The sequence below is a fragment of the Oncorhynchus masou genome, chromosome 30 (assembly GCF_036934945.1).
Source record: "Oncorhynchus masou masou isolate Uvic2021 chromosome 30, UVic_Omas_1.1, whole genome shotgun sequence".
Classification (NCBI taxonomy): Eukaryota; Metazoa; Chordata; class Actinopteri; order Salmoniformes; family Salmonidae; genus Oncorhynchus; species Oncorhynchus masou.
The window spans coordinates 33336306-33349126 of NC_088241.1; the positions used below are offsets into that span (position 1 = coordinate 33336306).

At 41.9% G+C, this 12821-nt stretch overlaps 1 protein-coding gene across 2 annotated transcripts in view; it reads right to left on the bottom strand.

Moving 5' to 3' along the window:
- The window catches only part of LOC135522553 (transcriptional repressor NF-X1-like), a 32165-nt gene that overhangs the window by 14080 nt on the left and 5264 nt on the right, over positions 1-12821 (bottom strand). For both annotated transcript variants that reach the window (XR_010452701.1, XM_064948928.1), the window contains exons 5-10: positions 4002-4107; positions 3812-3883; positions 1970-2109; positions 1727-1826; positions 1381-1598; positions 1203-1300 (exon numbers count right to left, since the gene is read on the bottom strand). Coding sequence is in view for 1 of the 2 variants with exons in the window: in XM_064948928.1 (XP_064805000.1) it covers positions 1203-1300; positions 1381-1598; positions 1727-1826; positions 1970-2109; positions 3812-3883; positions 4002-4107 (734 nt within the window). In the remaining variant the exon portion in view is untranslated. The remainder of the gene's footprint in view (positions 1-1202; positions 1301-1380; positions 1599-1726; positions 1827-1969; positions 2110-3811; positions 3884-4001; positions 4108-12821) is intronic.

The following is a 12821-nucleotide window of genomic DNA, read 5'->3' on the forward strand; positions in this document are numbered from 1 at the left end:
GACTAAACACCTCCCTCTGCAACTGGATCCTGGACTTCCTGACAGGTCACCCCCAGGTGGTAAGGGTAGGTAAAGAACACGTCCACCACACTGATCCTCAACACAGGGGCCCCTCAGGGGTGCATGCTCAGTCACCTCCTGTACTCCCTGTTCACTCATGACTGCATGGCCAGGCACGACGCCAACACCATCATTAAGTTTGCTGATGACAGTAGTGGTAGGCCTGATCACCGACAATGATGAGACGGCCTATAGGGAGGTGGTCAGAGACCTGGCCATGTGGTGCCAGGACAACAACCTCTCCCTCAATGTGATCAAGACAAAGGAGTTGATTGTGTACTACATGAAAAAGACAGAATGGGTGAGTGCTCATCAACGGGGCTGTAGTAGAGCAGGTTGAAAGCTTCAAGTTCCTTGGTGTTCACATCAACAAACTATCATGGTCTAAGCACATTAAGACAGTCGTGAAGGGCACAACAAAACCTATTCCCCCTCAGGAGACTGAAAAGATTTGGGGTCCTATGATCCTCAATAGGTTCTACGGCTGCACCATCAATAGCATGGTTGCATCACAGCCTGGTAGGGCAACTGCTCGGCCTCTGACTGCAAGGCACTACAGAGGGTAGTGCGTATGGCCTAGTACATCACAGAGGCCAAGCTTCCTGCCATCCAGGACCTCTATACCAAGTTGTGTCAGAGGAAAGCCCAAAAATTGGGCTTGTCAAAGACTCCAGCCACCCTAGTCATTGACTGTTCTCTCTTCTACCGCACAGCAAGCGGTACTGGAGCGCCAAGTCTAGGTCCAAGTGGCTTCTTAACAGCTTCTACTCTGTTTATTATCTATGCAGTCACTAACTCTACCTACATGTACATATTACTTCAACAACCTCAACTAACCGGTGCACCCGCACATCAACTCTGTACCGGTATCCCCTGTATATAGCCTCACTATTGTTATTTTACTGCTGTTTAATTATTTGTTACATTTATTTTCTTTTTTTTTACTTAACTTATTTTTTCTTAAAACTTCGTAAAGCATTCTTGGTTAAGGGCTTGTAAGTAGGCATTTCACCGTAAGGTCTACACCGGTTGTATTTGGCGCATGTGACAAATACAATTTGATTACATTTGAAGACTTTCCCTCACGATACAAGCATGATACAAACACCATAGATGTACAGTACTCCTTTTTGGGGACTAACATTGATCTTCAAACCACATCTGCATTTGATGGTGGAGGTGAGTGTGCAGGGGCCACAGCAGCCCTCGTGGCACAGCTTCTCACAGATGTGGATGGTCTCTGTAATGACATGGGGGAACAAGTCAACACATTTAAATCCCATAGAAAGATCATACCTGTGGATACACTGTCAGTCTTACCGTTGGATCCACAGGGCAGGGGCTTGTTGCATTTCTTGCCACAGGAAGGGATGGGGTCAGAGCAGCTGCGGCGCTCAGGGTAGCCCAGCTCCAGGAGCTTGGCCAAGGCCGTCTGCCCACAGGGGCAATTCCTCACCAGTCTGGGGGAGCGTGGGCACGGCTGGCACGGCCCACGGTGGCACAACTGCTTGCATCGGTGGGCCTCACAGTCCAACATCCTGGGAGCGAGAAAATATTGCGAATCAGAAAATCAATAAATAATATACAAGGCATGATTGGAGCAAGAGATCATATTCTCAAAGTAGCAAACTAAAAAGTTATTTTCTATCTGCTGGTTAGAACGTACTTGCCACATGCTTTCTGACAGGAGAAGTGTCCTGAGCCGTCAAAGCAGTCTTTATCCGTCCCACACAGCACCTCCCGATAGACAACACCACAGAAGCACACTGCAATAGCACGTCAGCAGGTCAAAGGTTAAGAAAAACAGGAGACTGCATCAGTGTAACGCATTACCACAGCTAAGAGATTGAGACAAGGACAAATTCATCGCTATTTTTTATATTATGTGGAACTTCTTGTAGTATCTCACCCTGCTGGACCTGTAGTTGGCACGGCTGGCACAGTCCGTTGTGGCACACCTGGGTACAGGTGTGTTCGGTACAGTTGAGGATCAAGTCACACTGCTTGTCACAGTGGATGGCAGTGGCCTGGCCACACCGCATTGGCTGACTGCAGAGAGAAGTACGGATGTATTTTACTGTGAGTGTTTGGGCTGAGGTGCCAATTGTTAAACTTTAGTAATAGTGACACAGAAATGACAAACATTTGGCAGCCTAAACTAAGGTACAGTTGAAGGCTGAATTTTACATACACTTAGGTTGGAGTCATTAAAACAAATTTTTCAACCACTCCAAAGTTCTTGTTAACAAACTGTAGTTTTTGAAGTTGGTTAGGACATCTACTTTGTGCATGACAAGGCATTTTTCCAACAATTGTTTGCAGACAGATTATTTCACTTATAATTCACTGGATCACAATTCCAGTGAGTCAGAAGTTTACATACACTAAGTTGACTGTGCCTTTAAACAGCTTGGAAAATTCCAGAAAATTATGTCATGGCTATAGAAGCTTCCGATAGGCTAATTGACATCATTTGAGTCACTTGGAGGTGTACCTGTGGATGTATTTCAAAGCATACCTTCATACTCAAGTGCCTCTTTGCTTGACAGTATGGAGAAATCAAAAGAAATCAGCCAAGACCTCAAAATAAATTTTAGACCTCCACAAGTCTGGTTCATCCTTGGGAGCAATTTCAAAACAGCTGAAGGTACCACGTTTATCTGAACAAACAATAGACCGCAAGAATAAACACTATGGGACCACACAGCCATCTGACTGCTCAGGTAGGAGATGAACGTACTTTGGTGCGAATCAATCCCAGAACAGCAAAGGACCTTGTGAAGATGCCGGAGGAAACAGGTACAAAAGGTATCTATATTCACAGTAAAACGAGTCCTATAATGACATAACCTGAAAGGCCGTACGGCAAGGAAGAAGCCACTGCTCCAAAACCGCCATAAAAAAGCCAGACTACGGTTTGCAACTGCACATGGGAACAAAGATCGTACTTTTTGGAGAAATATCCTCTGGTCTGATGAAACAGAAATGGCCATAATGGCCATAAAGACCATCGTTATGTTTGAAGGAAAAAGGGGGATGCTTGCAAGTTGAGGAACACCATCCCAACCGTGAAGCACGGGGGTGGCAGCATCATGTTGTGGGGGTGCTTTGCTGCAGGAGGGACTGGTGCACTTCACAAAATAGATGGCTTCATGAGGGAGTAAAATTATGTGGATATATTGAAGCAACATCTCAAGACATCAGTCAGGAAGTTAAAGCTTGGTCGCAAATGGGTCTTCCAAATGGACAATGAACCCAAGCATACTTGTCAGGAGGAAGGGGCCAAAACGCACCCAACATATTGTGGGGAGGTTGTGGAAGGCTATCTGAAGCATTTGACCCAAGTTAAACAATTTAAAGGCAACGCTACCAAATACTAATTGAGTTTTTGTAAACTTCTGACCCACTGGGAATGTGATGAAAGAAATAAAAGCTTAAATAAATCAATTCTCTATTATTCTGACATTTCACATTCTTAAAACAAAGTGACTGACATAAATAAGACAGGGAATTTTTACATGGATTAAATGTGAGGAATTGTGAAAAACTGAGTTTAAATGTATTTGGCTAAGGTGTATGTAAACTTCCGACTTCAAATGTATGTAAATAAACAGTGGGTAAGTTATTACGATGTAGACATTTGTCCAAGTCCCAAAAGGTACCCTATTCCCTATATAGTGCACTACTTTTGACCAGATCTCTATGGGCCCATTTTGGGAGAAAAACATTAGGTCAAGAGGATATATAGTACCTGGTTCTTCCACAGATGCAGGCTTTGGTGACAAAGGCAGGACACTGTGGACAAGGCCCGGGGTGACACAAGCTGCAGAGAGAACCACAGAGGCGACACAATCAAGACAACCACTTCATGTTGTTGAACCACAGATTGTTATGTGGTGGTGGGATGAGGTTCGTTATGTATGGGTTGGGTTGTGTCTCACATGTTACAGGGGTGCTTGCAGTCTGCTCCGCTCCTCTTCTTCCCACACATATCTCCACAGCTGTGTGGGATCTCGCTACGCTGGAACTCCGGGTTGGTCACTTTGCCTGTCAATCACACCAGAATAAGGAAACAGAGTACAGAGAAAGAACTCTGGACAAGGAAATTGATTTCTACTGCTTGTTTATTTTATCAGTTCAGTGTCATTGAGATGATTATTTGTTTTGTACCATGGCATTGTTGAATTCTCTTGATTGTCTTGAAGGGCATTCTAGAGCAGTGGTTCTCAACTGGTTTTGCCTTGGGAACCAAATTGAGCCACGTTGTCTCAGTCATGAACCAATATAGGAATCCAAGATGGCGTAGCAGTCAGACGTCGTGTCCCTTGTATTTATAGTTTTTTTTACATAATTTTCTTCACTTATCTTTTAAAACATTTTGCTAAACCTCAACATCTAAATACTCTCCTGCAACCCGCCTCACCCAATGTAGCGTGGATCTGCTTTTTTTTTTTTTTTTAAGTATTTATATTTACTTCAGATCCGGAACCCCTCAACTGAAGCTAGCCAGCGAACTACAAGCTATCAGTCAGCAAAGCATTGCTAGCGGTCATCAGCTAACCTTTAGCTCGGAAAGCTCTCGCCAGTTCGAACAACGCAACTAACCAGAGCATAACGGACCTATTATTTTTATCCCCGGATTCCCACCTCAAACGGAACATTTTCATCTGGATCTTCACAACTAGCTAACTAGCTACCCCAGATGACTACTCCTGGCATGCGTTTCTATCCACTTAGCTTGAAGCTAGCCCGGCCAGAGCTCCTGTGCTACCACCGAAGCATACTCCTGGGCTACAATATCCGGACCCACGACCGGTCTATCGATGTCACCGCATGAAGAGGCATAAACAGACTTAAGCCCATCGCGACGTCCCCCAAAGGCTAACTTTCTAGCCCTTGCTATCTGCTTGCTTGCTTGCTAATTCGGTCTGCTAACTGCTAGCTTGTTTAGCCCCGGTCTGCTAACTGCTAGAACACATTCAAGAACCTCCAGAGGCTAACCAGCTACAAGCGATTTAGTCATTGTTAGCGGCTTTTACCTTCTGCACAGCCAGCCAGTTTTTTTTTAGCCTGGATAATACTCGCCAGTCAAGCTTCCCTGTCCCATCCACCGCTGCCCCCTGGACACTGATCACTTGGCTACATAGCTGATGCCTGCTGGACTGTCCATTAATCACAGTACTCCGTTCTGTTTGTTTATGTTTTATCTGTCGGCGCCAGCCGCACTCAGGCTCTGTGTAGTTAATCTGACCCTCTCTGCCTTGTCAAAGCCATTTTACCTGCTGTTGTTGTGCTAGCTGATTAGCTGTTGTTGTCTCACCTACTGTTTTAGCTAGCTCTCCCAAGCAACACCTGTGATTACTGTATGCCTCGCTGTATGTCTCTCTCAAATGTCAATATGCCTTGTATACTGTTGTTCAGGTTAGTTATCATTGTTTTAGTTTACAATGGAGCCCCTAGTTCCACTCTTCATACCCCTGATACCTCCTTTGTCCCACCTCCCACACATGCGGTGACCTCACCCATTACAACTAGCATGTCCAGAGATACCTCTCTTATCACCCAGTGTCAAATCAAATCAAATTTTATTTGTCACATACACATGGTTAGCAGATGTTAATGCGAGTGTAGCGAAATGCTTGTGCTTCTAGTTCCGACAATGCAGTAATAACCAACAAGTAATCTAACTAACAATTCCAAAACTACTGTCTTATACACACACAAGTGTAAGGGGATAAAGAATATGTACATAAAGATATATGAATGAGTGATGGTACAGAGCAGCATAGGCAAGATACAGTAGATGGTAACGAGTACAGTATATACATATGAGATGAGTATGTAAACAAAGAGGCATAGTAGGCAGGGATCAACAAAATGGAGTCGTGGTCAGCTTTTCCGAAAGGAGGGTGGGGCAGGGCCTTATATGCGTCGCGGAAGTTAGAATAACAATGATCCAAGGTTTTGCCAGCCCTGGTTGCGCAATCGATATGCTGATACAATTTAGGGAGTCTTGTTTTCAGATTAGCCTGGTTAAAATCCTCAGCTACAATGAATGCAGCCTCAGGATGTATGGATTCCAGTTTCAAAGAGTCAAATGAAGTTTGTTCAGAGCCATCGATGTGTCTGCTTGGGGGGGAATATATACGGCTGTGATTATAATCGAAGAGAATTCTCTTGGTAGATAATGCGGTCGACATTTGATTGTGAGGAATTCTAAATCAGGTGAACAGAAGGATTTGAGTTGCTGTATGTTTCTGGGCTTACCTCCGCTGTACCCGCACCCCAGTCTGTGCATCATGCCCTGAATATATTCTACCATGCCCAGAAATCTACTCCTTTTATTCTTTCTCCCCAACGCTCTTGGCAACCAGTTTTGATAGCCTTTAGCCGCACCCTCATACTACTCCTCCTCTGTTCTGCGGGTGATGTGGAGGTAAACCCAGGCCCTGCATGTCCCCAGGCACCCTCATTTGTTGACTTCTGTGATCAAAAAAGACTTGGTTTCATGCATGTCAACATCAGAAGCCTCCTCCGTAAGTTTGTTTTACTCACTGCTTAAGCACACTCTGCTAACCCTGATGTCCTTGCCGTGTCTGAATCCTGGCTGAGGAAGGCCACCAAATATTCTGAGATTTCCATACCCAACTATAACATTTTCCGTCAAGATAGAACTGCCAAAGGGGAAGGAGTTGCAGTCTACTGCAGAGATAGCCTGCAAAGTAATGTCATACTTTCCAGGTCCATACCCAAACAGTTCGAACTACTAATTTTAAAAATTACTCTCTCCAGAAATAAGTCTCTCACTGTTAGGACACAGAATAGTCCCCGCGATATGCAACTGTTCAGGGAAGTCAGGAACCAATACACGCAGTCAGGAAAGCAAAGGCCAGCTTCTTCAGGCAGAAATTTGCATCCTGTTGCATTCAACTCCAAAAAGTCCATGGAGAACAAGAGCACCTCCTCCCAGCTGCCCACTGCACGATGGCAACACCCACCCGTAGCACGCGCTCCAGCAGGTGTATCTCACTGATCATCCCTAAAGCCAACACCTCATTTGGCCGCCTTTCGTTCCAGTTCTCTGCTGCCTGTGACTGGAACGAATTGCAAAAAAATAAAAATTAAAAATAGCTGAAGTTGGAGACTTATTTCCCTCACCAATTTCAAACATCTGCTATCTGAGCAGCTAACCGATCGCTGTAGCTGTACATAGTCTATCGGTAAATAGCCCACCCAATTTTAACTACCTCATCCCCATACTGTTTATATTTCTTTACTTTTCTGCTCTTTTGCACACCAATATCTCTACTTGTACATGCCCATCTGATCATTTATCACTCCAGTGTTAATCTGAAAATTTTTAATTATTCACCTACCTCATGCCTTTTGCACACAATGTATAGAGACTTTTTTTCTACTGTGTTATTGACTGTTGTCTGTTCACACTGCTATGCTTTATCTTGGCCAGGTCGCAGTTGCAAATGAGAACTTGTTCTCAACTAGCGTACCTGGTTAAATAAAGGTGAAAATAAATAAATAAATATATATATGCATTGAGAAAAATAATCAATATACAATCTGAAAAACTATTTTTAATGCTGTATTGAAACTAAATGTAGCAATTATAAAGCAAGGGACCAACATGCCCAACTAACTGTCAATAAATACATTTTGCCCATACTCTTGATGAAGAATGTTAAAAACTCACTGGTATGAGACCACTAAATCAACCAAAATAGCACTACTAATAGCTCTAATGAAAATATTTTTTTCTGGGATTAAATTATATTATAAAATGTAAGTTCATGATCTTTTCTACACACTTTCTACCTGGTTTAACCTCTTGAAACTCCCCATCCCGGATCCGGGATTGTGACTAAGCCTCAGGCTCATTAGCATAACGCAACGTTAACGATTTCTGAAAATCGCAAATAAAATTAAAATAATGCGTTTGCTCTCAAGCTTAGCCTTTTCTTAACAACACTGTCATCTCAGATTTTCAAAATATGCTTTTGAACCATAGAAATTGACTAATTTGTGTAAGAGTATGCAAAGCTAGCATAGCATTTTGTGTAGCATGTAGCACGCAACATTTTCACAAAAGCCAGATAACCAAATAAATAAAATCATTTACCTTTGAAGAGCTTCTGATATTTTCAATGAGGACACTCCCAGCCACATACCAAATGCGCAGTGTTTCCTGAAAGCGTCTGTGTGTAGGAGAAATCGTTCCGTTTTCTACATTGCGCCTGGCTACCGAAACGAACCGAAAATGCAGTCACCTACAACGTGAAACTTTTTCCGGATTAACTACATAATATCGACCGAAACATGGCAAACGTTGTTTGGAATCAATCCTCAAGGTGTTTTTTCACATATCTCTTCATTGACATGCAGTTCATGGAAGCTTGCTTCTCTCTCTGTGCCCCATGGAAAAATACTGGCAGGTGACTTTTGCGCACCAATTGCGGCGCAGGACACCGGGCGGACACGTGGTAAATGTGGTCTCTTATGGTCAATCTTCCAACGATCTGCCTACAAATACGTCACAATGCTGCAGACACCTTGGGGAAACGACAGAAAGGGCAGACTCATTCCTCTTGCGTTCACAGCCATATAAGGAGATCATGAAAGACAGAGCCTCAAATCCTTGTCATTTCCTGGATGCCAAGTCATCTTGGTTTTGCCTGAAGCTCACGTTAAAGGGCACGCACAGAGAAGATATTTGTATTTCTGGACACGTCAGAGTGTTTTCTTTCGAACAGTAGCAATTATATGCATAGTCGAGCATCTTTTTGTGACAAAATATCTTGTTTAAAACGGGAACGTTTTTCTTCCAAAAATGAAATAGCGCCACCATAAGTGTAAGAGGTTAAATTGTTTAAGTTCAGACCTGAGTATTTGTTAATACATTTGTTTATATTTATTATTACTTTTACTCAGACACCTGTGACCCATTCAAAAACTCACTTGGGTCGCAACCCACAAGTTCAGAATCACTGTTCTAGAGCATGCATTATTTCCTTGTAATGCATGGTAGAATTAAATGGCTATGAAGTGCATTCTTACATGTTCTATGTTTGAGCAGCTTTTGAAAGCAAAAGTTGAATTGAAAAGATTCATTGTTGAATTCAATTTTTATAATATCAAGCTAGGATTGATGGTTTGGTTAGCTAAACTAGCAAGTCTGTTTGGTTACCAAGGCAACTATTATCGTATCTATCTAGTACACTCGCAAGCTACTTCAGTGGTTGTTGAACACATTTCTAATATGTTAAATCATAGCCTGGGATAACATGTAAACGGTCTCTGGAAAATAATGCAGTGCAATGAAAGGTGCAACTCCACGCATTAGCCATTGTATTATACCATGCATCGTAGGGAATTACACAACGGGTGGATCTAATCCTGAATGCTGATTGGTTAAAGACCTCATTCCAGCCAGTGTCTATTCCACAAATTACCACCGGCTAAATCTATGACTTTAAAATGACTATTTAATCTGTTCCATCGGACTGTGCAATCCACAGCCCAACCAGGCAATTTATAAACTTGATCCCCACTATAGAAATGTATGTAGACATTCTTACATTTCTTTTAGACTAACATTTAGTTTTCAACAGCAGAGATTTGTCGAAACCTTACGGTCGGTCTCTACGACATGTGAATCATTGTTTCAACATTCAAATTCAATCCCCAGCTGTTCCATAGTAATGAACGCATCAGGAGTTGGGATGAAAAAAGCAGATAGCATTTCTCAGCCAGTCAAAATCATGAATCAGCTGGCATCATTTATGGATATATACAAAGAAATGTCCATTGAAAAAAGGTAAAACAAAGTGCATCCATTTTGCAGTCTTTCCAGCTTCAGTTTGAAGTGATTGTTAGCTGTGTTGTTGGCTAGCTCCTTTGAACAACAGTGTCCTGACGGGAGAGAGAAATTGCACCTCATAAGCTCATTGTTATGGATGTATCAAAATAAATGTCTCTGGAAAACAGCGTGAGCAAATGCAGCTACTTTGCTGTTATTCTGGCTGCACTTTTTGACGTGACTAAGTTAGCTACAGTTGGCTGGCTAGCAAGCTAGCAAGGGATAAGAACATTGCCAGTCAGTATGGCAATGGAACATTTAGAACAAACGTTACAGAACAAAAAGTCTGCACGACTGGGTTACGTCTCTAACAACCGAACTGATAGAACGAACAACCAGTTGGCTTGGGTTGCAACTAGGGCTGTGGAGGTCACAAAATTGTCAGCCGGTGAATGTCAAGCAAATAACTGGTCGGTCTCAATGTAATTTACCATTAACATAAACATTTAGTATCTCCTGGCTTCCACACATTTTAAAAAGTAATAAATCCATGTAATATAGCCTAGGTCCTGATGTGCCAAATGGCTGTGGGAAACACTTTCATTTAGCAGATAAGATTTGTTTACAATTCCGTGGCATTATTTTATAGTATGAAGAATACAATTGAACAAAGCAAAATAAAAGGTACATTTTCTCCAAAGGATTTGAGGGAGTGCGCACATGCATCTATTCTGTGTTGAGATGTCAACAAAGAAATAGGTACTCCCATATGCTTAATTTAGAGTTATGAACTGTAGTTGTTCTACAAACGTACAAAAGTTGTTCTACGAAGCTCTGCTTAGTTTTTTGCTCAGGCTGTACACTCTCCAATTGTCCACCATTCACAATTTGACAAGCACTTGATAATGCCTTGAATTTCCCGGCGGCATCCCCTTTGTGGCCGTAATCGAGGACACAACTGGGCGCTGACGAAAACAAGATGAGTAGGCCTAACAAACAGCAAAAGCACTAGCCTATGTCAATCTACTATCCCCCATCGTACAAAATTATTATATTCTGTGCCAGAAATAAATATTTCAAACAGTCTGGGACAGTTGATGATGCGATAGATCCCAAATTAATACAACCACTGGCATGGAAGAAAACGTTTTTAGGCAATGTGGCTGACGCAACGGATCAGAATGTTTAGCTTAACATGTGGATAGCCTAATAGTTTATTTCTTCACATTATAAGCACAGTAATGCGCACATGGTAGTAGGCTATAAGCGCAAATGTTCCATTAGCGGAAAACACCATTACCAAAAGTGACTGCAAATGCAATTATGCATGTTAGGTAATGCTTTTATTATAAAGGTGAATGTTTATGGTGAAAATTACCATCCCCAAACTTGAAACTCATACGCTGATTATACAGTGGCCAAAAAAGTATGTGAACCCTATTGGAATTTCTGCATAAATGTGTCATAGATGAAGATCAGATCAAATTTTAAGTCACAACAATAGACAGTGTGCTTCAACTAATAACAATTATTGTACTTTTATTGTATATATTGAATACACAATTTAAAACATTCACAGTGTAGGTTGGAAAAAGTATGTGAAGCCCTAGGCTAATGACTTCTCCAAAAGCTAAATGGAGTCAAGAGTCAGCTAACCTGGAGTCCAATCAATGAGACGAGATTTTGGTTAGAGCTTCCATGCCTATTTTTTTTATATATATTTTTTAAAACACTAAATTTGAGTTTGCGATTCACAAGAAGCATTGCTTGATGTGAACCATGCCTCGAACAAAAGACATCTCAGAAGACCTAAGATGAATAATTTTTGTCTTGCATAAAGCTGGACAGGGTTACAAAAGTATCTCTAAAAGCATTGATGTTCATCAGTCCATGGTCAGACAAATGGTCTATACATGGAGAAAGTTCACCACTGTTGCTCCTCTCCCTAGGAGTGGCTGCAAGAGCACAGAGCAGAATGCTCAAAGAGGTTAAGAAGAATCCTAGAGTATCAGATAAAGACTTACGGAAATCTCTGGAACATGCCAACATCTCTGTTGACGAGTCTACAATATGTAAAACACTGAACGAGAATCTTGTTCATGGTAGGACACTGCTGTCCCCCAAAAAACATTACTGCACATCTGAAGTTCACAAAAGAGCACCTGGCTGTTCCAGTGCTACTGGCAAAATACTCTGTGGACAGATGAAACTAAAGTACAGTTGTTTGGAAGGAACACACAAAACTATGTGATAGTTGTGATACAAACCTTATTAAAACATATAGGGCTATGGGCTAGGCAACACGAGGGGTCCGAAAAGTTGATTTAATAATGTGAAATTTGTTTCAATTTAGAATGGATCATTATCATACACCTGTATCTAAACAGGGGCAGCGGGAAAAAACATGTCATCTATGCACTTACAGTTGAAGTCAGAAGATTACATACACTTAGGTTGGAGTCATTAAAACTCGTTTTTCAACCACTCCACATATTTCTTGTCAACTAACTATAGTTTTGGCAAGTCGGGTAGGACGTCTACTTGGTGCATGACAAGTATTTTTTCCAACAATTGTTTACAGACAGATTATTTCACTGTATCACAATTCCAGTGGTTCAGAAGTTTACATACACTAAATTCACTGTGCCTTTAAACTACTTGGGGAAGAAGAAGAAAAATGTCATGGCTTGAGAAGCTTCTGATAGGCTAATTGACATAATTTGAGTCAATTGGAGGTGTACCTGTAGATTTATTTCAAGGCCTACCTTCAAACTCAGTGCCTCAGGGCTTGACATCATGGGAAAATCAAAAAAAATCAGCCAAGACCCCAGAAAAAAAAATGGAGACCTCCACAAGTCTGGTTCATCATTGGGAGCAATTTCCAAACACCTGAACGTACCACGTTCATCTGTACAAACATTAGTACGCAAGTATAAACACCATGGGACCA